The sequence below is a fragment of the Amphiura filiformis genome, chromosome 3, assembly GCF_039555335.1.
Source record: "Amphiura filiformis chromosome 3, Afil_fr2py, whole genome shotgun sequence".
NCBI classification, from domain to species: domain Eukaryota; kingdom Metazoa; phylum Echinodermata; class Ophiuroidea; order Amphilepidida; family Amphiuridae; genus Amphiura; species Amphiura filiformis.
Genome location: NC_092630.1, coordinates 73,798,179 through 73,822,936, shown reverse-complemented (window position 1 = coordinate 73,822,936; position 24,758 = coordinate 73,798,179). Strand labels below are relative to the sequence as shown.

General features: G+C 35.2%; 1 protein-coding gene across 1 annotated transcript in view; it reads right to left on the bottom strand.

Annotated features, from left to right (window-relative positions):
- The window catches only part of LOC140147489 (uncharacterized short-chain type dehydrogenase/reductase y4vI-like), a 29,876-nt gene extending 5,553 nt beyond the window's left edge, over positions 1 to 24,323 (bottom strand). The window contains exons 1-13 of the mRNA XM_072169266.1: positions 24,241 to 24,323; positions 21,005 to 21,144; positions 15,538 to 15,630; positions 14,735 to 14,873; positions 14,092 to 14,132; positions 12,867 to 12,936; positions 11,798 to 11,834; positions 10,586 to 10,649; positions 9,257 to 9,403; positions 3,957 to 4,053; positions 1,698 to 1,837; positions 1,134 to 1,226; positions 198 to 336 (exon numbers count right to left, since the gene is read on the bottom strand). Coding sequence (XP_072025367.1) covers positions 198 to 336; positions 1,134 to 1,226; positions 1,698 to 1,837; positions 3,957 to 4,053; positions 9,257 to 9,403; positions 10,586 to 10,649; positions 11,798 to 11,834; positions 12,867 to 12,936; positions 14,092 to 14,132; positions 14,735 to 14,873; positions 15,538 to 15,630; positions 21,005 to 21,144; positions 24,241 to 24,289 — 1,249 coding nt within the window. The 5' untranslated portion in view covers positions 24,290 to 24,323. The remainder of the gene's footprint in view (positions 1 to 197; positions 337 to 1,133; positions 1,227 to 1,697; positions 1,838 to 3,956; positions 4,054 to 9,256; positions 9,404 to 10,585; positions 10,650 to 11,797; positions 11,835 to 12,866; positions 12,937 to 14,091; positions 14,133 to 14,734; positions 14,874 to 15,537; positions 15,631 to 21,004; positions 21,145 to 24,240) is intronic.
- Positions 24,324 to 24,758: the final 435 nt, after the last annotated feature.

The following is a 24,758-nucleotide window of genomic DNA, read 5'->3' as shown; positions in this document are numbered from 1 at the left end:
GCTCTTCATGTTTGCATGATTTAAAAGCGCTGGATAGTAAGCACATATGATAACTATCAAGTTTTTACGGTAGTACTATTCTAGCAATAAATAATAACTCCCCTATCACATCATGGTCTAATACCTTACTCTCAAGTACATCATTGTTATTTGTGTTTTAATTCAAACTCTTACCCTCCCCCTTATGAAATAGATACCTTTAGTTTTAGTAAGATACGGAACACACAGATTAGTCAAAAGAACCACAGCCCTCACATTGATCTGGAATAATTCATCAAACTGTTCAATGGTACTGTTAAGTATATCTCCTCCTTTGAAAATACCAGCATTATTAACCTGTGCAACCAAATATAGAGATAATAAATTATGTGGATGTATATTATATATGTGAGTAGTGTACCATTTTTTAAAAGATAAAGAATATTCTATTACAGCATTCTGACAATAAACAATAAACCTTGCTTTTTACTTAAAGTCCTGTAAATTACCGGTAAAGAAATAAGGGAATGCCAGGGTAGATAATATTTGTCAAGGGAAATCCTGTGCAGTTCTTCTTGGGCATGATATGTGTGAAATTTTTGGGTGAGCCAAACTGTAGTGGGAGCAAGCAAATTTTTTGTGGGTCAAAAAGGGGACAGATTTTAGACATATTGTTATGAGGAACCTTTTCCATATAACATTCTACAAATGTGTCAAAAAACAATATGGTAGTGTAGAAATGTGCAAACAATTTCTTACTTACTGCATTTGCATCAAATTTTAATTTTGTTATTCTTCACTCAAAATGCTGTAATAATAGTAATTACTCTCATAAAAGATTTCTGTCAAATTTAAGCCAAAAAGCTCCAAAACAACTAGTTAAAGTGAAAAAAAACCGATTGGGTTTTTTAGCCATTTAATATGGAGTTCAGTGACATTATGTTAAATAATTGCTCTGTTGACCGAACAAACGCAACAAATTTGGCTGATTCCATTTTGGTGTAAGCTGGGACATCTGACATTACAAATGTTAAAAGATTGTACATTACGGGTTTCATCTTAGACATGTGATGAGGAGCTAAAGAATTTTTTGACATATTGACAGGGGCAGCTAAAGATAATTTGTGGAGCTGAAATATTTACAGGCAACTTACTAAAATATCTAGTCTGCCAAAATGATCTATAGTAGTGTGCACAACTCTGTGAATATCTGCCTCATTTTTCAAATCAGCTCTTATTAGCAGCACCTGCAGTAAAAATATATAAATATATAAAGTACTGGGAGAGTTTGAAACAGGAGAGCAATCATTCAGCAACTGATCTCAATGCCAGGTTGTATAACACAATTGAATGCTGTTACACCACAATGAGAACTAAAGAAGTCTGGCCACGAAGATGGGAAGTCTGATTTTAAAATGCTGTCAAATATCAAAGTACCGGGATCAGTACTACTATGATCAGCTCATAATAGGTGAGAATTATTCGGTTTATGTTACTGTCCGAGTCAATTAAGTCTCAACTTACGCCCCCGTAAGTTTTAAAAAAATGTGCATCAGTCACATAATACACAAACTGTGTACTATATTCTTCATTTTGCAACAATTCTCTGTATCATATTTTTAATGGACTACTGTTACATTATTTTAAAATTAGAATTTGGACTTTTTTAGTGTAATAAATTGATATGCTAGCAATTAAGCTCAATAAAATATTCATACCTCTTCCTTTTGAAGGCCTCTCTGCTGGCATTCCTCTCCCACATTTGTAAGTCTTTCTTCATCTCTTCCTACCAGTGATATCCAACACCCACTGGCTGCCAATTGTCTTGCTGTCTCTGCTCCTATTCCTGAGCTAGCTCCTGTATGGATGGAAGGTGAGAAAACATAAAAAACAGAATCCCCAATATAAATAACTTTTAAGGACCCAGTAAAATTAGTCAATAAGTTTATAATATTAGACTTTTTAGGCCATTTATTTATTGATATTTATAATTTATTTGTAAAAATTTCAGAGATAGGCAAACAATGTCCCTCATAACAAACCAAAATTAAAAATGTTGAAAAAATAATGAAAATCTACAGGACAAAGATATACTTGGAACAACAAGAGGCAACAAGCAAACACAACAGTCAGTACATGGTATCTGTAAGAGACTGTTTATGCCACTAGAGTGACAAAAGACACAGCTTGCTCCAGAAGATCATTCCAAGCAATAGCTGCCGAGTAAAAGAAGTTGCCTTTGGATGAATTGCACTTGGAAATGCCAGGATTGATGGAGAGCAGATGAGAAGTTCAGGAACCTCAGGAACCACACTTAGAACTGCACGGAAACAGAGCAGGCAGGATCAACAAGAAAAGTTAAACATGATTTTATATGCAAGAACAAGAGCTAAATAAGAGCCCTGAGTAGTAAGAGAAGGGAAATAAGTGAGAGAGCAATTATTGCAGCAGACAATTTCCAGTTACCTGTACCCATGCAAGAAGTCATTGTTTGCACATTAGCAGTCCAAGAGAACGCCAAATATGGATCAGGAGTATTACCTAATAATACCCTGCTATGACAATAGCTGCACTAGGTTAATCGTATAATCTCCTTCTGTGGTTAGCATGGCTGGGCCAGGAAATCCACAAGGTCAGCCAATGTATGTACATGTATTTGGTACATGTGCCATATCTTTTACAATGGGTGATAAATTTCTGGTTTGTTTTATTTCAAAAAGCAACAGTCGATATTCTAAAGCTTGGTCCAAATCCAAGAGAAGAACCAACTCTAGTAATTTATGTGGTTTCAAATTATATCGGCCGTTGCCTTTTTGATAGAAATGGTGTTTGTTGATGTGCACAGTTTCCCATTAGATCATAACATGCTGTTGTACATCCAAGGTCAAAGGTCTTTTAATCCACATTTGGCGTTGTTCTGGGACTGATTAGTAAGAAGCTTGATGGGAGATGTGGGTTGAAAACAAAGAATTGTTAAGATAGGCAAAGGAAGGTGATATAACAACAGAGGATGAGACTGCGCTTGATGCAATAGAACCCGGGAATAGAACTGTCTGAAAAGTAAACAAAGGAGACTAGACGGCAAGATTTCTTCCATATATGACGACCATGACAGATTAGATGAGCAAAACAAAAGTTCTGAACCTGTTCAATAATATAGAACCCTGTAAGAAAAACTGTGCATATACATATACATGCTTGGAAGATGCCAACATGACCATAAGTCATTAGATGATCTCAATACTGATGTTAACATCAATCCTACCCTATCATTTGGCATTGCCTGTTGTTGATTCATGAGTCTTGGAAAGTGTCACATAATGTGGACCAGTATAACATTACAAATGTGTTACGGGCAGGAATGGGAAGCCACCCATAACCTCCAAAAAGTGATCAAAAATATACAAGCATTCAACCCTCAGTTTGTGACACATCAGTGTGAACTACTATTATTGATCACATCAAATAGGTCTATTTAGACCAAAAACATAGGATTGACAAATTTTGTTTAAACATAGTAGGCCTGTTCATTTTTAAATGTAAAAGGCAGATGTGCACTCACAGCCATGCATGTAGTAGCGGTGCCATTACTTTATAATGATAATTATTCACACAACACATATAGAAGTATCCGGTAAGACATCAAGGAATCTAAATATATAGGCCTAGTACAGATTTGGTGTAATTATGAATTATGAGAAAATCAAAAAAGTGATTTTTTTTTGTAACTTTATAAAAAAAAGCTCTTTCCAAAAAAGGTGTTTTTTTCTTCTTCTTAATCTTGAGATTACATATCTGGAAAATGTTTTTTGTTTGATTACGGCCTTATTTTTTGAGATAGCAACTATAAAAGGCAACAAAATTTACTTTTTGCCGATTTAAAGATACAATTACAAACCAATTATATCTCAAATTTCCCATTCCTGCCATTTATACCTTTCAGTTAATCTTTTAAAATTAAAATTTTATCAACTTACCAGTTACTAATGCTATTTTTCCCTGGAAGGAGAATGTCACCGAGGCCATTGCATATATTTGTAGATGATCCACTCTGATTGAGTGCGGCTTTAACTGCTAATGATTCCGCAAATTATGTACCAGTATAAAAGCAATTTCAAGCATTATGCATACAGGGTGTGTGAAAATAAAATATACAATTTGCAAAAAAGCCACCAGATTATCAAGTATTTGGTATTTGGTCAAAATGCTGTAGTTGACAGATACGCCCTGTATTACTAGTATTAGCTGACTATACCTGGTGTAATATACTGAAATACAACAAAACATGCATTCATTTTGCAATGTGGTATTATTTTATCTAGCAAAGAACAAACTAAAAAGAAAGTTGCAGTCTGTACCTCTTTCATAAGAGAAAATATCAGTACTTGAAGGCCCTAAAAAGAGGCAACAATCAGTCAGAAAAACAAGATTTGCCTATACTTTATGTTAAACCAGCAAAGCAAACCTGTACCTGCACTTTTATGGTTTGTTGCTTGGTACAGTCAATCAACTTTCATTTATTTCAATATCATAGCAGTGCACTGGAGCATTATCATTGACAGGTCACCGTGAAATATTGTCAAAGTCAGTTGAGCAAAATAAATGTGCATTGTTTCCTGCTTACAGGTTAAGTGTTGTGCAATTGTGCCTACACATGTACCTTTCATGCTCACTGTACTTGATCCAAAACTTGGTACAGGTGCTCAGTAAAATATAGGGATGGCTGTCCCAGATATGTCTTATTTATCGTATATATTCAAGTGAAATATTTTGCATTTCCAACCAATTTTACAAGTTGACAACAATTTGACCAATTTTATCATTATGTATTGAATCCAATATTTTCACACACTTGGATTCATCAAAACATAATAATGATATAAAATTGGATGGTCTGAACCCAATACACAAATTTATTGGTCGAGCTATGAGTTTTAAAATATTGGACAAGAGGTAGTCGAGTCCAATATTTTAAAACTCATAGCGAGACCAATAAATTTTGTATTGGGTGAAAAAAAACCATCAAATTTTATCATTATTATGTTTTCAGAAACTTTTCTTTGTCAAAAACAAGATTTTTGGTCAAAAATGTGAATTTTACATCTTCCCTGTCCAAAAATCAATCAGCCTAAAACAAGACGACCAATAACGAAAGTGCATATCACAATTTGTGCAAATATGGTAGCGCACAATCCAAATACAGCAACCAGCAAGAGCGCAATTTGTTTGTAACACATCTACTACTAAAGAGGTTGTAACTTCCCTCTGAATTGTCTACACAAACATATCATGCTCTTATATTTGATACCAAAGTATAGCCATGGTCTCGTCTATAGTGATACCAAATAAGGCTAAAATATTTTTTTAAATAATTTTCAAACATTTTAATTTTTGTTATTAACAAATGATTTTTTCATCATACCCCCATCCTATTCCCGGATTAGACTAACTCCATTACACATCTACACTGTGCATGTAATTATGTTATACCTTGTTGCGACGACTGAATAACTTGCAGTTCTTATCGTGTCGGACTTGTGAAAATATTCTTACACAACTTTGGTTGTGCGCCATAGTGCGACTGACTAGTGTCGCCCGTATACTGGGCCGTTGTGAAAAAATCGTGCTCTAAAGGTATAAAAACAACAAACTAGGTCAAAAGGTCACTTTGAACACAACTGCGCAAGGAATCCTGTTGCAAAGCACATCATATTTTTTGCACATAATTTTCTGAGAAGTCAACCCAGACAGTCAGCAAATGAGGGCAGCAATTTATTCCCGGATCCCCCACATTCGCTAAAAAGATTGTGCCCCTGAACAGCACTCTAATAGTAAATTTAGCAGGCACTCAACTTGGGCTAGCTAGAATCCTGGTAGGTCTGACTCATCAAATCCCAACAACATATTTTTTATAGAATTTCACTGATGTTATATTGTTTACTTCAGTAAACTATTTAACATTGGGTAGAAATATAGTCAATATGCAATAATACAAAGCCATCACTGAGAATTTTTGGTACAGCTGACTGAAACAAACAGTCTTTTGGAAACTGACCTGTTTTCAATTTCACGAATATGTGTTCTGAAATTATGTTTCATCTGAAAACACCTTGTTTTGCAAAATTGCACACAAGCATGCCTACCTGCGGAAACACTAGAGCGCATACCCAGGGCTGTCTCATTGACATTAATACCACTCACAAGTGTCTTTTAGAGTTTCCTTTTAGCTATCACATCTTTATGGAAATGTCCAAACCCCTTTTGCTGCAGTACAAAGTCAAAACATGGAATATGCAGACTTTTGACATTATTGTCATTTATAAATTACAACTCTGGCATAAAATATGAATTATAAAATTACTTTCATGTTTAATAATGATCCCACATAGCTACAATTGCTACATAAATCTGTAGTATTTTTACGACAAAATAATAATTTAATCCAAGAGATGCCCCTAAATAGTAAAAATCAATTTGAAAAAAAAATCATATTATAAGCTTGTACATCATAACTTTAAAGGCTTAGCCTAGTATAGAAACACTGAGTGCATTCAGGGTTTTCTTTAAGCATTTTGCTGAAGGGTATTTTCAAATTTTTTGGACCCTTTCAATTGTTAATTTTTCCTCTGAAGAGGTCCAAAACATTGCCCAAAGGGTATTCTTTATTTTGGAAGACATTGTGTGTTTTTGGAGTACCCGATCTCATCTACACATCCCACCTCTACTTTGAGGTAATGTGTATGTAGGGCCGTTATTGGTACTACACCCCTGATAAATTTTGCGAATAATTTTGCATTTTTCTCAAAAAATAACTACACACTGGTGACAAAGATTATGTATATTATAGGGGCAAGGAATCCAATTGCTTCGCTGAAATTTCAGTGATTCAAGACAAGTGGTTCATTGTGTATGAGGTACATTCTAGCAGTATCTCTTTTCTTATCATAAATACGTACCGCTTGTCTTGAGCCACTGAAATTCCAGTGTAGTAACTGGATTCCTTACCCCTATAATATACATAACTTTTGTTACCAGTGTGTTTTTATTTTTTAAGAAAAATACAAAAATAGTCACAAGGGGTGTAGTACCACCTTACGACCCCGCGTTTTCAGCATTGCTGTCACCCAAAGATCCCATATTTTGTTATGAGCACATGGTCTGTTATCCAAAGACCCCTTATTTTTCTTTTCGATCTGTCACCCAACTTCCCTTATATTTCCATTTTAACAGATATGAATCATCTATCACTGTTTTTTTTAAATTTACTTCTTTTGAAATAGCAAAGCCATTTGAAGCCATTTAGAACTCGAAATTAAATTTTAGAGGCTTCGTTTTTGCTCTCACCCAAAGGCTCCAATTTAGATGCAAATGGTTTGTCTCTCACCCAATGACCCCATATGTTGTACATTTTGCTCTCATCGAATATAGCTCTCATCGAATTTAGGTCTCACCAAATGCCCCTTTCCATTTCTTATTAAAGATCCCCATATTTAGTGTCACTAGCTTCATTGGCATCTTCGGTAGTGTCTCCGAATGGTTTCAGAAACCAAAAAAGTACCACTATATTTTCCGCATTCGATACAACCGCATGTTCGTGCCAGATACATGATGAAAAACTATATTTAGTGTGCATCGGACAACACGTTGAGGCCAATATCCTTAACCCGAACTGGGACGGGGAAATGAGCGGGGAGATTGTGTAGAGGTCTGAAGGCTATCCAGCGAATGTCATCGCCGTAATGAAAAGCAAAATTCAGGTCTATTAATTAATCAATTTATTTGTAAATGCATCGCGAGTCAGGTGTCAGGCGGCTTATGCTGCTGCTCATTTTACTTTTGTTTATGTAGAAAATAATACAGAGAAGCTGAGAATAAATCATAATATCAGGTGTTCTATATATATCAAATCTTGCAATATTTGAATGCGTACGTTTTTCCAAGATTTTGTACGCATTGGACTTTGGATGCGAAGGGGTCCACAAAGTGTGTGAACGCGTAAATATGTGTGATTTATGCGTTTAAGTAAACCCTGAGTGCACCATGTTTCTTAATGTTACATAAATAATCCACCAACAAATGTATGAAATGTTTAAGTCATGCACAAATAATTATATCAAAAATATTGCTTTCATTCTAAATCTTTTAAAATACATTGAATTATCAAAATATTCTGTTTAACATGTTAACCTCTTTTTTGTAAAATGAATTACAAAAGTCACAAAAAGACAAATACTACAGGTAAATTAGGTCATTCTTGGCCAAGTTTGAATGCTCTGAACGCTAGTGCCACCACGATAAACACACACGCACATGTAACGCGGTATAGAAGAAAGCATGCATGCGCCTTACATTGTGTACATGCTTAATACGCTACATAGATGCAACAGGTATGTTTGAGATTGGCCAAGAATTATTTAATTACTATATTACAATTGCCAATGCTTGTGACTGCACATGTCAATAGATTACCAACTTACATTCACCTAAATTCACAAAAAGCATATGCCATTCATATAGGATTTATTTGCCATCAGTTACAGTTGATGATTATCAAATAGTAATTTTTGCTAAAGTACTGATCAGGATCGGTATCTGAATGGCCAATTTATGACAAACAATGCAGAAATCTGATTTTTAATGATCTTTTAGATTTTCTGATTAAAGGGGCATTTTGTGATCCACAGCCTCATCCCCCTACTTTTCTCCAAAAAAGTTGAGATTTTATACCACTGGAAACCTCTGACATAATGTTTATGTACAGAAAATTGCTTGTATCAAAAATATAGTCAAATTTGAATTACGTTCTGTTATACAGAACAAAATTACAACACAGTGGCCTATGGAGCAGTAAAATCATGCATAACTCGCAAATGCAAAATAAGAATCAACTGACATTTTGAAATAAACTTTTTTCATAGACATCTAGTGAAAAATGTCACAAAAAGAAAATGCTAGGATCACACTCCTTTAAAAGTGGAAGTTTACAAAACCTTGATCATTCCATTGCTTTCAGTTCTCTCACTGCTAGAATCTTGTCAAATCAAGATACATGAGGTTAATTTGTCACATTTGTTTCAGAATCCACATAGTGTATCGACGAATCATGGCACTCATAACCATATTGTTAAGTACATACTGTAAACTATTTGACATGATTACTGTCAAACGAAATATACAAAATGTGTTGTAAGTACTTAAAATACCCAAATTATAAGTAGAACAAATTCAAACAAATAAAATTTTAAAAACTTTTATGATTTGCTCCCAGTATCTTTTACCGAGGACAAGAACACAGTCGTCCCCCAGATACATCCAACATTTCTCCTGTTGTAAATGATGCTGCATCTGATGCTAGGAACAGAATAGCTTTAGCGACTTCAATTGGCTCTCCAATTCGACCCAGTGGGTGCAGCTTCTTTGCTATCTGATCAGAGAAAAAAAGAAGGAAAAATAATTAGTTTAACTAGATGGCATTTTCTGCATTATCTTATTTAGTATATATATATATAAACTGGCCTCAAAAAGAAACTTATAATTTTTCACAAGGTCATATCTTAAAATCCATTCCATAAAAATGAACAAAAATTGCATACTTCAATACTCTACTCTAAACACATGTCAGTAACCAGGCAGTTGTCCAACTGACACAACAGCAAAATGCACTGACATGGAACACCTTCCTGGACCAAAATTCACATCCCAACAGATTTCTTTTGTTGGGTTCCAATTATTCGCCTGTACATGAACAAAAATTACACACAGGATAACTTCAATACTCTACTCTAAACACATGTCAGTAACCAAGCAGTTGTCCAACTGATACAACAGTAAAATGCACAGGCGAAAAATTGGAACCCAACAAAACTAATCTGTTGGGATGTGTCCAGAAAGGTGCTCCATGTCAGTGCATTTTGCTGTTGTGTCAGTTGCACATCTGCTTGGTTACTGACATGTGTTTAGAGTAGAGTATTGAAGCAATCATGTGTGCAATTTTTGTTCATTTTTATGGAGAGGATTTTAAGATATGACCCTGTGAAAAATTATAAGTTTCTTTTTGAGTCCAGTTTATATAGTATATTTATCTGGTATATTTAAAACTTCCAAACATGGCACACAGAAAAGCTGTGGACCTATTCTTTGGTTCACATCAAGTTCGGGAGTGACATCAGTGCTTTTTTGCGTTTGCACTACAAGCGTGCCAACAAACCGCCCTTGTGCGTGTGCATTTACTCTCTTCATGACGAACTTAACACACGCGACTCGATACAGCAACCACTGAAATACGTCACTGCAAAACTTGAGGTGAACTTATATTTAAGTACTTGATGATTATTTGTGGAGGCAGTTAAGCAATATCTTATATTTGGCAAACTAGTTTGTATTTTTGCAAGTACTAAAAATCTCATGGGAGTACTCAAATTATTTTTTGATGGGGTGTGCTGCCTGAGCTCCAAAGAAAGGGAATAACCCTGTGGAGACTAAATGCATATTAACTTTATAACCTCTGCCATGGGTGTCAAGATTGCCATAAGACTAAATGTGTGAGTAAAATAATAATATAACAATTTAATTTATTTTAAGACAAAGAACAAATTAGTGATCATACCTCTAAAACTTCTGATAGTGACCTTCCTGACCTTTCGTGCATGGGTGTCATAATTGAGCCTGGACTGAAAGGTAAAAAGAATAGCAGAAGTGATATTAGATATAGCCTGTCAGGCCCACTGAGAAAGGGGTGTAATTAACAGGCGAAATGCAACCAGGCCCAGGTTTACAGGGGGCCCATGCTTACAAGGGGCTCAAGAGCAGTGCACACTGAGGGCCCAAATGTAACTTGTTTCAAATAAACTCTACCATACTAAACTAGCCTAGACCAACTCTTCAAACTTCAAAAAGTGCCATGGGCTTTATCATCAACTCTGGTTACCTATCTCATACCAAAGAGATATTTAAAAAATTTAAGACACTCAATATATTTGATATAAACAAATTTGATTTTTTTCCTTTACAATGATTTATTTATTTTGCTCTTTTGCTATCTGACTGATATGAATTGACTTGTCCCTGATTCAACATAGCCAGTCTCGTCTTGTCTTGTCCTGTATTGTTCTGTGATGTTTTGTTCTATCCCATCATATCTCTCTTTATATCCCTCATTATGCAGGAGGGCCAGCCTTAAGGGTGGTCTTATCTCTGGAATTACCAAAACTTTTGGGCCTCAGAAAAAATAACTGCCAAATTGTTGGTCTAAAGTATATAAAAGTATACATATTTCGAATGATAAGACTTGATAAATTCATCTGTGAGGTCAAATTTGGGCTAAAATGCTAATTTTTTTGGAGAAAATCACAAAAAACATTTTTTTGGACCACATTTTTGGACCACGTAACAAAAAAATCTTAGATAATGAAAAAGGAGACGGACTATATGCTTCATCCTAGCAGGGCGTAAGACAATGCGAGACACAAATTAATATATGCGAGGATCAGAAATAAACGATGCAAGCCCAAGAAATTATTATTTAAATGATGTGTTTGGGGCTCGAGCAAACTGGCATATGAAAATATTGAAAAAATATCAGGACTCAGCGGTGATTGAACCCCTATCGCTGGATTACCGGTCCTGAGTCTTACTACTGTACGTATATGTATGTACTACCTGAGTTCACAGTCGTTACTTGGGCAATCTCAACTTAAGTCCTCATGATACCTCTCTCATTGCATCTCAGCGGCCAATTGTATATTAAATAATGAAGAAGGAGGCGGCCTATATGCTTCAACCTTCTTAGGTTAGATATGTTCACAAATATGTGACTTACTTGACAGCATTCACTCTAACTTGCTTAGATGCCAGATCTGAAAGGTAACATACACAAGTTTTGTTTTCAACATAAATAGAGATAAATATCTTACATTAAACAGGGCACTGTTCTGAAAAGCAAAATTTGTCTTGTACTTTGTTTTTTATTAGTTTATTATTAGAGGCACGATTATTGAAATTCAAAATATGCTGTACTACATGCTCTTCAGGAATTATTTACATAAGGAAACTGTTATGAAACAATTTTGACAAATGGGATAAGCAAGCTAAAAATTTCTACAACCTCAAAACGCAAGGTGAAAAATGTTGGATTTTTGTCTTGCTAAGAATGAAGCATAGACCTTTGTTTCAATTTACACAATTTATAATTACATTATTGAGTTATTGGACAAAATACCTACAACACTGCATCTGCTGTGGAAAAAATGCTGTAGCAAACTTACAGGTGTTGCTACTGCAAATACACAATACATGTAAGATGCTGTATGGACTGTATTCTGACTGCAACTCGTTTGTGAGGAAATGTGTTGAAAGTCCTTACTTAAGGCTGACACTCTGGGGAATTGATCTATAAAATGAGGTGAAAGGTAACTGGTCCATATGACCAGTTCACAGTTAGCAGCATTGATCCAAATCTGATTTGGTGTGACTTTTAAAAGCACAGGCCCTCAGCAATACATGATACAAGCACACAGAACTGCTGGGTAAAGAACAATGAAAACAGCCAACCAAATGTTTAGCATGATGTCACATGTCATCTCATCTACCATAAAGATTCACCTAATGGCACTATGGGCTTCCATTAAATAACTGGAACTTTAGGCACCAACTAAATGTACCCTGCTGTAAAATCTCACCACATTAATGGCACTGACGCTTAATTCTTGTTGGGATTTTCAAAGGAGGGAACTCCCTCATAAGGCAAAGGAGCCCATGTTCACCATTAGGCAAATATTTATGGTATAGCATAATGTGTGCTAAAAAGTGAGTGTGCTACACGAGTATAAAACAACCAATCACTGACGATGATTATAATATTGATGCTTATTATACAAATATATCCTTACCCAAGGCTGACACTCTGGTAAATTGGTCTATAGCGGCTTTTGTCATGCTGTATGCTACCATGTTGTTCATCTGTGTAAGAGGTAAAGTAACCCAATAATCAGATACACAGAATGTACAAAAACACACAAAAAATGGACTCACTTTTAATTTGAAATGAATTTTGTTAATATATATGCGATACAAACTTCATATAGTTTCAAAAGTAAGCTGCAACATATCAGTTATATTCCCTATCACATTTTCATAATATTTAAGATTATCATTGAGAGTTGCATAATTTCTATGCAAAGATATCATCATGTTGCAGTGGTCTGATGAAAAGTAATCTATTTGCAACATTGAATTTCTCACATTACTGACAATGTTTTTCTATTGGGGCGTTTTCACAATTAAGGTGTGTGTGTGGGGGGGGGGTGAGTGGCTAAAATGTACCCAAAATAGCCTGATTACACATGATTTTGTAGATAACCCAGGGATCACAACCCCTGAAGTATGATTGTGCATGATGTTGCAGACTAACAACCTGAAGCCGCTACTTTGGCACACCACTGCTGCTGAATGTCCTTACTCAACTCAAAATACATCTGAATCATCAGATCAGCACATTGCTGCTCAGATTACTGCAGCATAATCACATCTCTGCAATGAATGAACACACTCATGTTTTTGAGTCAACTATAATGACACTGCCAATGATGCACCAAGGCAGCATTAAAATTTGGACTATCACTACTGTCTTAGCCTGTTACATGAACATAATTTAATTGGCAATGTTATATAATTTTGTAATCTTTTTTTTCCTCAATCTTTTAAAGGTTTGTTTGTAAGCAATCAATGAGTTGTACCACTTTGTAATTTGGTTTGCTTGTACAGCGCTATGAGGTTATTTTCCATTTGGTCCTTTAAAAATCTTGTTTATTTTTAGTATTATTACTCTATAGGCCCGAGAAATAAATTACACCTTTGGTAGACACTAAACAAAATATGGGTAAAAAGAAAGGTCTACTCCTTTTGATTATTTTTTTTCAATTTACCATAAACAATCCCCATCCAATTTACATTATTTTGGACCAATTTCTCATTTATCTTCAAAGAAACACAAAAACTGAGGGACTTAATCCACCATTTCTTTTGAACCAATCTTTTAGGAACCTTTTACCTTTAGAAGCAACACATTATTTAATTGGAAAATAAATCAATTATCTAAGTTACTTATTGACTTACAGGTCTGGTGGCAGCTATGCTTGACACATTAACAATATTTCCTGAAACAAAAATGAACTGTCACTGTTAAATATATCTTTTAATATGGAAAAATGTTTTCAATTAATTCATCATTTGCGATAATCCCTACATTTGTTCATAATATAAAGTTTCATTTTGAATCAGTTCATTCTTTTTATCAACTTCAAACCAAACAAAAGTTTTTGGGCCAATGTTGGACTAACAGTCCAAATATCTTTAGCCTAATTGCAATATTGCTGACTGATGCCAATATTTTGCCACACATATATACATAAACACCCCTACTGGTATACTGGTAAGGATTGGCAACCAATGACTAAAACCTGGTCCTATCTAAACAAGGACTTTATACACTGAAACTATGCTCAGAACTGTAGACCACTTGTAGTTTAATAACCTGACCATATTCGGGCAAACAAGACATGATCTTATGTATTTCTACATTGTTTGCAATTTGCTGGTGGAGGGAAGGAACCATGGACATCCGTGGTTGGTGAGTGTCCACTGTTATCGGGGCTTATCCATGTGTGTGTCCTTGTTTGCTGGTGTTAACAACTGCACACGCACCCAACCCACATCCAAATACACATAGAAGACACAATTACACAAATGTTTATATTACCTTTAGTTTTGATGAGATGTGAAACACATAGGTTACTTAAAAGCACCACTGCCCTCACGTTAAGTTGGACAAGATAATCATAGTCTTGTATTTCTGTATGCAGAATGTCTCCTGGTTTGCCACGGCCAGCATTATTGACCTATACATGTACAAGCAGATTTTTTAAATAAGATAACAAATTTACATGCCACTAAAGTTTTCATGTATAAGCAAACAGCTCAATGTGTTACACATTTTAATCACCTGGGATGTAGCACAATATGGCTTTGTTAGCTGATGGTCATGACAGGGTATGTGATAAATGATAAAAAGCAAAGGTTCACAGACTTTTGACCACTTTTAACACTTTTCCAGAATAGAGGTTCACGGTTTAAATGTAACATGTCATATGTTTGTTGGCAAACACATACAAGAGCGCACACCCACCCCAACAGGTATTTACCGTAAAACAGGGACCCTGTACTTAACTAGCCAAACACAGACATGTTTTTCTGATTTTCTATGCCTAACTGGGGACATTGACATATTTTACACACATTGAGTTTTAACTGGGGACTGATTTTTATATCAACAATAGGGGATTCACACTCATGCATTATTAGGCTGTTTGCAGTCAACTGCCCAAATGGGGACAGTTCTCGGTTGAACTTGCAGTGACTTCCACAGCTATAATGTAAAGTCTCACAAAATTGTCCATGTTTGCTGGCAAACATGTCCACACAAATCTCATTATATTTCTCCACTGTAAACTTTTAAAGTTGGGAAAATTGTACATGAAAGGTATGTATGATATGCATACTCACCAAAATATCAAGCCTACCGAAGTGATCAATGGTTGTTTGAGCCACCCTATGCACATCTTCATCTTTTGTCAAATCTGCTACAATCAACAGAACCTATAAAGAAGATGGGCATATTACATGGAAATGTTATCAATAAATGGGGAGCAAATGAGATTGGAAAAAGAAAGGGCACCTTCCTCATCTTGACACAGCGTAAATGTACAATGTTCCTCCCACCCCAGATGTTGTCATATTGCACATTCACCTATAGTCATCAAAATGCTGGACTTGGCAGCAGACCAGCCATGGTGTGATGCAGAAGATTGGCTTGTTGTTCCTCTTCTTTTTGCCCCCTCCCATCTAGACTTCCTGCTGCATCCCCTAACCATGATCCTAGTGAATCACTATAAATGGGGGGGAGCCACAGACAGACCATGCACCTCCAACCAAACCTCCCTGGCAGTGTGAGCATGGTGAGGGTTAGCAATTAAATTTAAATTTATTTTTAAAAAGCCAGTGATTCCCAAATGAAGCTGAAACAAGGTGAAGACTTATGATAGCCTACCCATAATCATTAGTAAGCCCAGTAACGTTGAGTTAAGTGACATTTCGTGACAGTACAACAGCTTCTGTTTGGGTAAATGCAGGCCACAATTAGGAGTCCTTTAGTGCAGGTTTGCTAGGATTTTCTAAAATTGAATAGATATTTCACCAAACTTGGGTCTTTGTGTGAAAACTCCTGCTTTTATTGTAAATAATTTGGGTGAAAACAAATACATATATCCTATTATATGAAATTCACTTAAAAGTGTTTATCTTTTAACAAAAGTTTCCAACTAAAATGAGTAGAGGCATGAAAGGTACACCTAGTCCTGGCCCTAGCTAGAACCCGGCCTACACCGGATAGGGCAGAGATTTTGACACTTGATTTGGGTTATTGGACCTTTGAGGTTAACGAATCACAGAGGTGCTTTTGCTAAAGCGGCTGCAATTCGAGAAATCAAGATGGCCATGGCATCATTTTGAAAATTTTAAATTTTAGTTTTCACTCAATATTCATGTGTAATACATCATTCTATAGGTTTTTGCATACAAGGAATCAATTTCTGACATTATTTTTATGATTGAAGGTCAGTATAACATGTTTACATTCAAAATGGCACGAATGGTTGCCAAAAGATGGGGTTTTCATTAAAATGCATTTAGAATTCAATATTTTAACTTATTTGATGTTAAAAATAACCATGGGATGCTGATATTATGGTGACAACAAAGCATAAGTCGTCTATGTCATTTCTATCATCTCCTGGATATGTTTAAAAATCAAAATGGCTGCCAAAATGGCCGCCATAAAATAGTCTTTTTTCATTAAAATGTGTTACAGGAGTATTATAAAGTACCAGATTTACAATGAAATGGTGCCAAACATTGTGTTCTTTTGTATTCAAAGTATCCCTCTGGTAAAGGGGTAACAATATGACATCGGCATCAATTAATATTATCTCATATGGGCATGTAAACATTCAAAATGGCGCCAAAATGGCTGCAAAACATGATTTTTTCATTAAAATGGTATTTAAAACAGCATTTTAATAGATGTTGTGTTAAATATTTCCATGGAACGCTGATATAATGTTAAAGGGATATTTCTATCCCAATTTCTTCCTGCTCATGTGTTTTTACATTCATAAAAGAATCTTAAATCCTAAATTTCATGCAAATCGGACATTCCGTTGGCGAATTATGGACTATAACATACCGTATATTTCAATGGTCCATAGGATTGTGTGTTATACTTTCGTTGGCGACAGAATAAAATTCAAAATCGAACATGTTGGCGGTTTCTCTGGAAAGGGAATATATTTGCAAGATTCCTCTTGCACTTGATCATTATGCACCTAGTATATAAGGGGTCCCGTTGGTATGAGCATGCCGGCAGAATCATTTTACGACAGAATGTTAACCATATGCCATGAAGCTGAAAAATGACATCTCCTGTAAAAACTGGTATCTTGAAAGTTGAAGTTGTAACAGTCATTTAAAAGAATATAATATACTCTTTTAAATGACTGTTACACCAACATCCAAAATATTATTTTGGTGGCCAAGTTGAATTTTAAACATGCCCAATTACCCATAAGTCCATGCTGTTTTCCTATTACTGCTATGCTATAATGATTATGTGGGAAAATACTCTCCTTTTATGGCACCATCCCCTTGAAAACCAGATACCTAGTGTCGCTGTAACAGATTTTGATGAAAAAATAATATTTTGGTGGCCATTTTGGGAGTCAATTTTATTTCTTTGAACTTACCCATGGGATAATTTTGAATGACATATTTTACGTTACCCTTCTGCCACAAAGATATTTTTGGCTCTCGAAGAAAGCACTCATGTGGCACCATTTCCTTAAAAATCAGATAAATTACATGTTGTTGAGACATAATATTATCAATTTAAAAACTACTTGCATGGTCATTTTGGAGAAAAAAGAAAGGAAAGAAAGCACTATTGTTGCACATAATACATTATGTAAATTGTAAGTTGCTGGAAGGTATGGGTCTTGCTTAAAATGCCATATAGTTGAAAGCTTTCCATCCTGTTTCTGTTTTATGGAATTTGATGGAAAACAAAAAATAGACTATGGGGCAGGTTGGCCCACTTGTGCTGGGCAGGTTGCCCCCATTGTGTTTATGGGCAAGAGTTATGCATACTTTCTCCATTTTCACCCATTTTGTGTCAAATGAAGCAAAATACAATTTACACACCAACACTAGTCAGTTCCATGGATAAAATTGTTCAAAGGCGGAGTATAGTACAAAAAAATCTATATTGTTGTCCTATTTGAGCACTTTTTGACTGGAAATAGCAATATTTCAATATCATATTTCTTTATAATTGGGAATTTGTACATAAAAAGTAATTCATCACTCAGAATAGTTAATAATGAACAAAAAGTCAATTACAATTGTTATCCACAGCCTTTCAGTTTTTCGTTATGGGTTTTATAAGATGATTGGTTAACGTTATTTCCTTGATTTTAGCTATTTCCTCAAGAATGACCCATGATGGCTAAAATGAATTTTATTTTTGATTATCTTGGAACTATGATAGGTGATATCTTACCGCAGTTGTAACTTTAGAATGTTTTATTGGAAAGAAATATGGCAATAACACACGGTTGTGCATAGAGGGCCAACCTGCCCCGTTTGGTGGGCCAACCTGCCCTGCCTGGTTAATTTTCTTTTCGCTCTCTCCTACAACTACTATAACTTTTGTATAAGTCACAGAGCCATATAAATTTGTTAGCATTTACCTAGAGTAAACAGCTCTCAAGTATCAAATTGAGAGCCTCCTAACCCACAAACTGAGCTCTCCAGATAAGTGGGAAAAAGGGGCCAACCTGCCCCGGTCTCCCTTACTAGGTGCATAATGATCATGTGCAAAAGGAATCTTGCAAATTTATCTTATAAATTTATAATTTATATCTAGAGTAACGGGCCGAAATGTTCGATTTTGAATTTCATTCTGTCGACAACGAAAGTATCACACACAATCCTATGGACCATTGAAATATATGTTATAGCCCATAATTCGCCAACTGAATGTCCGATTTGCATGAAAATTTGGGTTTAGGTTTCTTTCATGAATGTAAAAACACATGAGCAGGAAGAAATTTGGATAGAAATACTCCTTTAACATTATATCAGCGTTCAATGAAAATATTTAACACAACATCTATTAAAATGCTGTTTTAAATATCATTTTAATGAAAAAATCATGTTTTTGCAGCCATTTTGGCGGCCATTTTGAATGTTTACATGCCCATGAGATCATATTAATTGATGCTGATGTCATATTGTTACCCCTTTACCAGAGAGATACTTTGAATACAAAAGAACACAATGTTTGGCACCATTTCATTGTAAATCTGGTACTTCATAATACTCCTGTAACACATTTTAATGAAAAAAAGAGGCGATTTTGGCGGCCATTTTGGCAGCCATTTTGATTTTAAACATATCCAGGAGATGATAGAAATGACATAGACAACTGACCATAATATCAGCAACCCATGGTTATTTTTAACATCAAATAAGTTAAAATATTGAATTCTAAATACATTTTAATGAAAACCCCATCTTTTGGCAACCATTTGGCGGCCATTTTGAATGTAAACATGTTATACTGACCTTCAATCATAAAAATAATGTCAGAAATTGATTCCTTGTATGCAAAAACCTATAGAATGATGTATTACACATGAATATTGAGTGAAAACTAAAATTTAAAATTTTCAAAATGGCGCATGCCATCTTGGATTTCTCGAATTCGCAGCCGCTTTCAAAAGCACCTCTGTGATTCGTTAACCTCAAAGGTCCAATAACCCAAATCAAGTGTCAAAATCTCTGCCCTATCCGGTGTAGGCCGGGTTCTAGCTAGGGCCAGGACTAACCATTTTTATTATATTTCACTGCAAGTTTGGTAGTGATATCAACGTTTTTTGCTGTTACACCGCAAGCATGCCAAAAACCACCTTTCTATGCATAAGTGTATGCTCTGCCATATTAACTTTACTCACACTATTCAATACTGTAACCACTGATCAGCAAAATACATACCTATGTACTACACTACTGAACCAAACTGACCAGGGCTGTGTTTTGGTTTTCTGTTTTGCTGTTGCCTAATGACCTATTTTTAAACAATTTTGAATAAACAAAATGTAAATAATTCAAATCAATTTTAATTATTATTACAAAATTTTTTTAACATTTTAATTCATTTCATTTTTGAGGTTTTTGCATTTTGACTTATTTAGTATATACACCCCAAATATTTTCTAAGTCTCACTGAATGGCCATCTTTCCAGGAGCTTCTCTCCTAATGACAACCTTCTTTGGTGTCAAAACCCTTTTAAAGGGTTAAGCAGCGCCAAGGATTTATCATTTAAATAGGGGCCTATTGGTCCAATAATCATCTTAAAAACCTGGTAAGCTATCTAACTCATACTAGAAATTGCTGTCTGCATATGAGTTGAGTGAAATACCCCAAAGAAAACTTAGCAAGACAGAATGGAAAGGATAACAGATAATATTAATATTTGCTTTCAACAAGAAATTAATGTTCTTTCTTCTAACTAGGCCTGTTATCGATAGTTATGTGAAGTCGATATATTGGAAGCAAATTATGCGATATATCAATCCAGTATTGATATATTGACACATTATCAAGATTCAATAAGGCCAAAAAAAATTTGTCTCTCAAAAACATTTTGTAAAAAATGTAAACAAGCTATATGCTGTGCTGTTTTTAAGAAAAACAAGGTAAATGCTTTATGGATGGCAGTAATTTTACCCCACATCATCACAAAAGTTTTCAACCTGATGTGTGTTTACTGAACCTATCACCTACTATGCATCACTGCACATCAGAAACACATGTACACTAATTCAAAGTTGATTTCACATTTCATTGTAGTCTCACTTTATCTTTAGGCATGCCTTTCTGCTGACATTCCTCTCCAACTTTCTTGAGTCTTTCTTCATCTCTTCCTTGTAATGATAACCAACACCCACTGGCAGCAAATTGTCTTGCTGTCTCTGCTCCTATTCCTGAACTGGCTCCTGCAATACAACAAGTATATAAATAGCTGTACATGTGTATCTACATGTAGGACACTAATTACTGGTGCTATGTACATTGTAACAAGCAACTAAATTGATATTGGTATTTTTAGAACAAGCAAGAACTGTGCAAATGGTAAACATACATATTGTAAAAGCTTTTTGTTAAAATCATGAATAGAATATTCTTTCGTACAAAGTGGGCTTGAGCATTCACTGTGTAAGTTGGGAGGTCTATAGATATAATTATGTAAACCATGAATTTATTCACATTTATAGTGGATGGTCAGCCAAATTTGTCCAGGTCTTAAACAATGCAGGTCAGCAGCCATTACGGCTTTTGAACTGGCAAATTCCTTCAGGATTCAGTGGTGTCCATAGATCTGCTCTTTCTAATCACAGTCGATCACAACAATTTGTATTCATATCATACTCTATTAATGATTCTTAAACACTTGAGAACGTTCCTGCAATCTCATTGGTTCTTACCCGTGTGATATGACACGATATCACACGGGTCGGCGCGTGTGCATCAACGCGATATGCATGCTCGCTATTTGAACCAATCGGAGGCGCATAGCAACAACGGGACTGATCAATTTTAAGCCCCAGGTAGTTCCTTGTAAAATGTAGGATTTAATTTGATTAAAATTACTTATGATATTTCTATTTGAATTGAAGTGTTTAAGAATGAGAATAATGGTATTGTTTTTAGCCGCTGTCGTGCATCTATCATCTCATATAACACGGGGGACATCATTATTTTTGGCGTAAAACAACTCGGCTTCGCCTCGTTGTTTTACTTAATATAATGATGTCGCCCGTGTTATATGAGACGATAGATGCACTCCAGTGGCTAAAACCAATACCTTTATTCTCTAATTTCAAAATGCATTCAAATTCAATGCATTTTGAAATCATAGAGTATGACATGAATATAAATTATCAATTTTCATATTAAAAACACAAAACATCATGCATTTTTTTTAGGTCAACCATGAATGATCCTAGCATTTAGGTCTAGGTCCAGGGACACTCCAAAACCGAAAAAATAAATAACTTTAAAAAAAAATACGGTATTTGAATTTTCTATCTTGTATTTTATGGATAAAAATACAGATTTCTCAGCTAATTTTCATGTTGTACATACAATTATTTAACCACAAATCTACGGATGAGGATCGATCTGACCTGTGACCTTATATCTAAAATGCATGTGCCCATATAAAAACATGCATAAATATTGTCAAAAACATCAGATGAGTGTCAGATTTTTGTCACAATAAGTGATCTTGTTTTTATTTACACTTTTAGATAATAAATGAAAACATCAAATGAATAAACGGTAAGATGGATATGGTGCAGAATTGACAAAAATAAGTTTTTGGATTGGAATCAAAATTCTGCAGTCATACTCGTACATGACTCCTGCAATCTGTGCTGAACTGATTGAGCACCATGCATCAGTCGCTATTTAGGCCTACTGACTGATGACTGATTTTCATCCAAATAGGCCTACTTATTGAACAATTACAATATGAAATGATACCACTATTATCCATCCGATTTCTTCCAGAAGTATTAATTACTTTAAGCTTTTGTCTTTTCATGCAATATAGGCCTCAAAAAAATCTTTAAGGGGGTACTACACCTCTGCCCAATTTTGTGCCTATTTTTGCATTTATAGCACATTTGAAGTAAGATGTATATTATAGGGCAAGGACTACAACTACTGCACTGAAAATTCAGCAACTCAAGGCAAGAAGTTATTGATTTATTGATCAAATACTGGTTTTCCCTCATTTTTGACTGTGTAAGTTGTAACTCTACAACTGTTGTCTGTGCTGAAATAAAATTTCCATTGCAGTAAATGCCTAGTTCACCACGTAAACTTGTATGGCTCAAAATTCGGACCGCTCGCCATTAAGTTTACTGCTTTCTGTGTTTTGAAATTTGTTGACGTTTTAACGATCCCCGATTCCCGGTCGATTATTTTAGCTGTGTCACATCACATGCATGACGCTGGTGGGTACCAACCAAACTTCAGAAGAAAAAAAACCTCGATCGCCGATAACGATGTGATGATTACACAGAGATATTTCTTGCCAAAATTTGACCATTTCTAGGCAAGTTGGCCCTACTTTGTCTGCGTTATGTGAAAAAGGACAGTCTTAAGTAAGTATAAGTGCAACGCTTTTGATGTTTTGATGTTTCGGGAGACTGGGAGGGATCATAATAAAAAAATGATGGAGCCTATTCTTGACTGTGTAATATTCCTTCACCACATTGCTATACGGTAACAGTCTTATACGATGGACAGATAGTATCAGTTTGTGAATGAGGACATCGTATAAGTTCCTTGTACTAGTAAATGCCAGTAGTTGTGGTCCTTGCCCCAGTTCCAATAATTGAAACTCCCGGCTCCGACCGGGAGTTCCAACAGGTACTGTGTATGTGTTTGTATGTGTTTAATGTACATTCACATCCACACTTAGCCGTCGGTACGCAGAAATCGTTGCTCCATAAATGACTGCAAATTACACATTTGTAATCATTTTTCACCACAAAATATGATATCAAAACACAGGTGAGCAATGTATGAATATATGGAGTGGTCAAACAGGTTGGTAATTATTGTTAATATTAATATTTTGCGACATTTATAATGAAAACAATTAACACTCAAGACACCCTATGGCACCTTCTACAACTTGAGAACAAGTCCTCAAACGTTCGAAATTTGTAGTTACTACAACTGTCCTTGCCCCTATAATATATATATATCTTTTACTCGTCACCAATGCGCGATAATTTTTGAGAAAAATGCATAAATAGGCACAAAATTGGGCAGGGGTGTAGTACTCGCTTAAAACATGAATAGAGGATGGAGAATAAGCTTTAATCAAAAATGATGTAAAAACATTTCTTGACAATAATATTTATTTCAATCATGTAATATGTCAATTGTCATAAATTACAAACATGAAAAAACACTAAAAGCAATTTAAATGACAATCCAGGAAAGAAGAAATTGACTAAACAGTCCAAACAAAATGAATAAGTAAAACATATTCTTTCCATTCTATGTTTACCTACCAGTAACTAGAGCAACCTTGCCAGCAAATGAGAAAGTTACAGCAGACATTTCAGAGTTTTCAGTGAGTGTATCATACAAAACCCTCCCAGGGTGCACTACACTAAATCCTTCCGCATTTGGTGTAACCTTTCATAGTTCCGGTAAAAAATAGCGCCTATGCGAAATATATCGGCGTCCCGAGGGAACCAAATTTGAGAGACTCTTGGTTGTTTTGATAAAAACGATAGAATAGGAGCTCAACATTACAAATCTGTTCAGAAAATGTTCCGAATCGAATGTACATGGGAAATAGGCCCTCGGAACAATATCATGGCCGGAACTGGTAAGGAGGCGAGCGTGTCGGCTGAAATTCGGGATGGCGCTGTTCAGGAGTTCGTATCTCTCAAGTTTGTCTTAACTTGTAAAAAAAAATTCAATTTAAATAAAAGTTTAATCTTTATTTAAGACATTGGTTTGATCAAAATATTAAAAATGTTGTTACATGGGGTAGAAAAACAAACTTACTTTCTTGTATTTT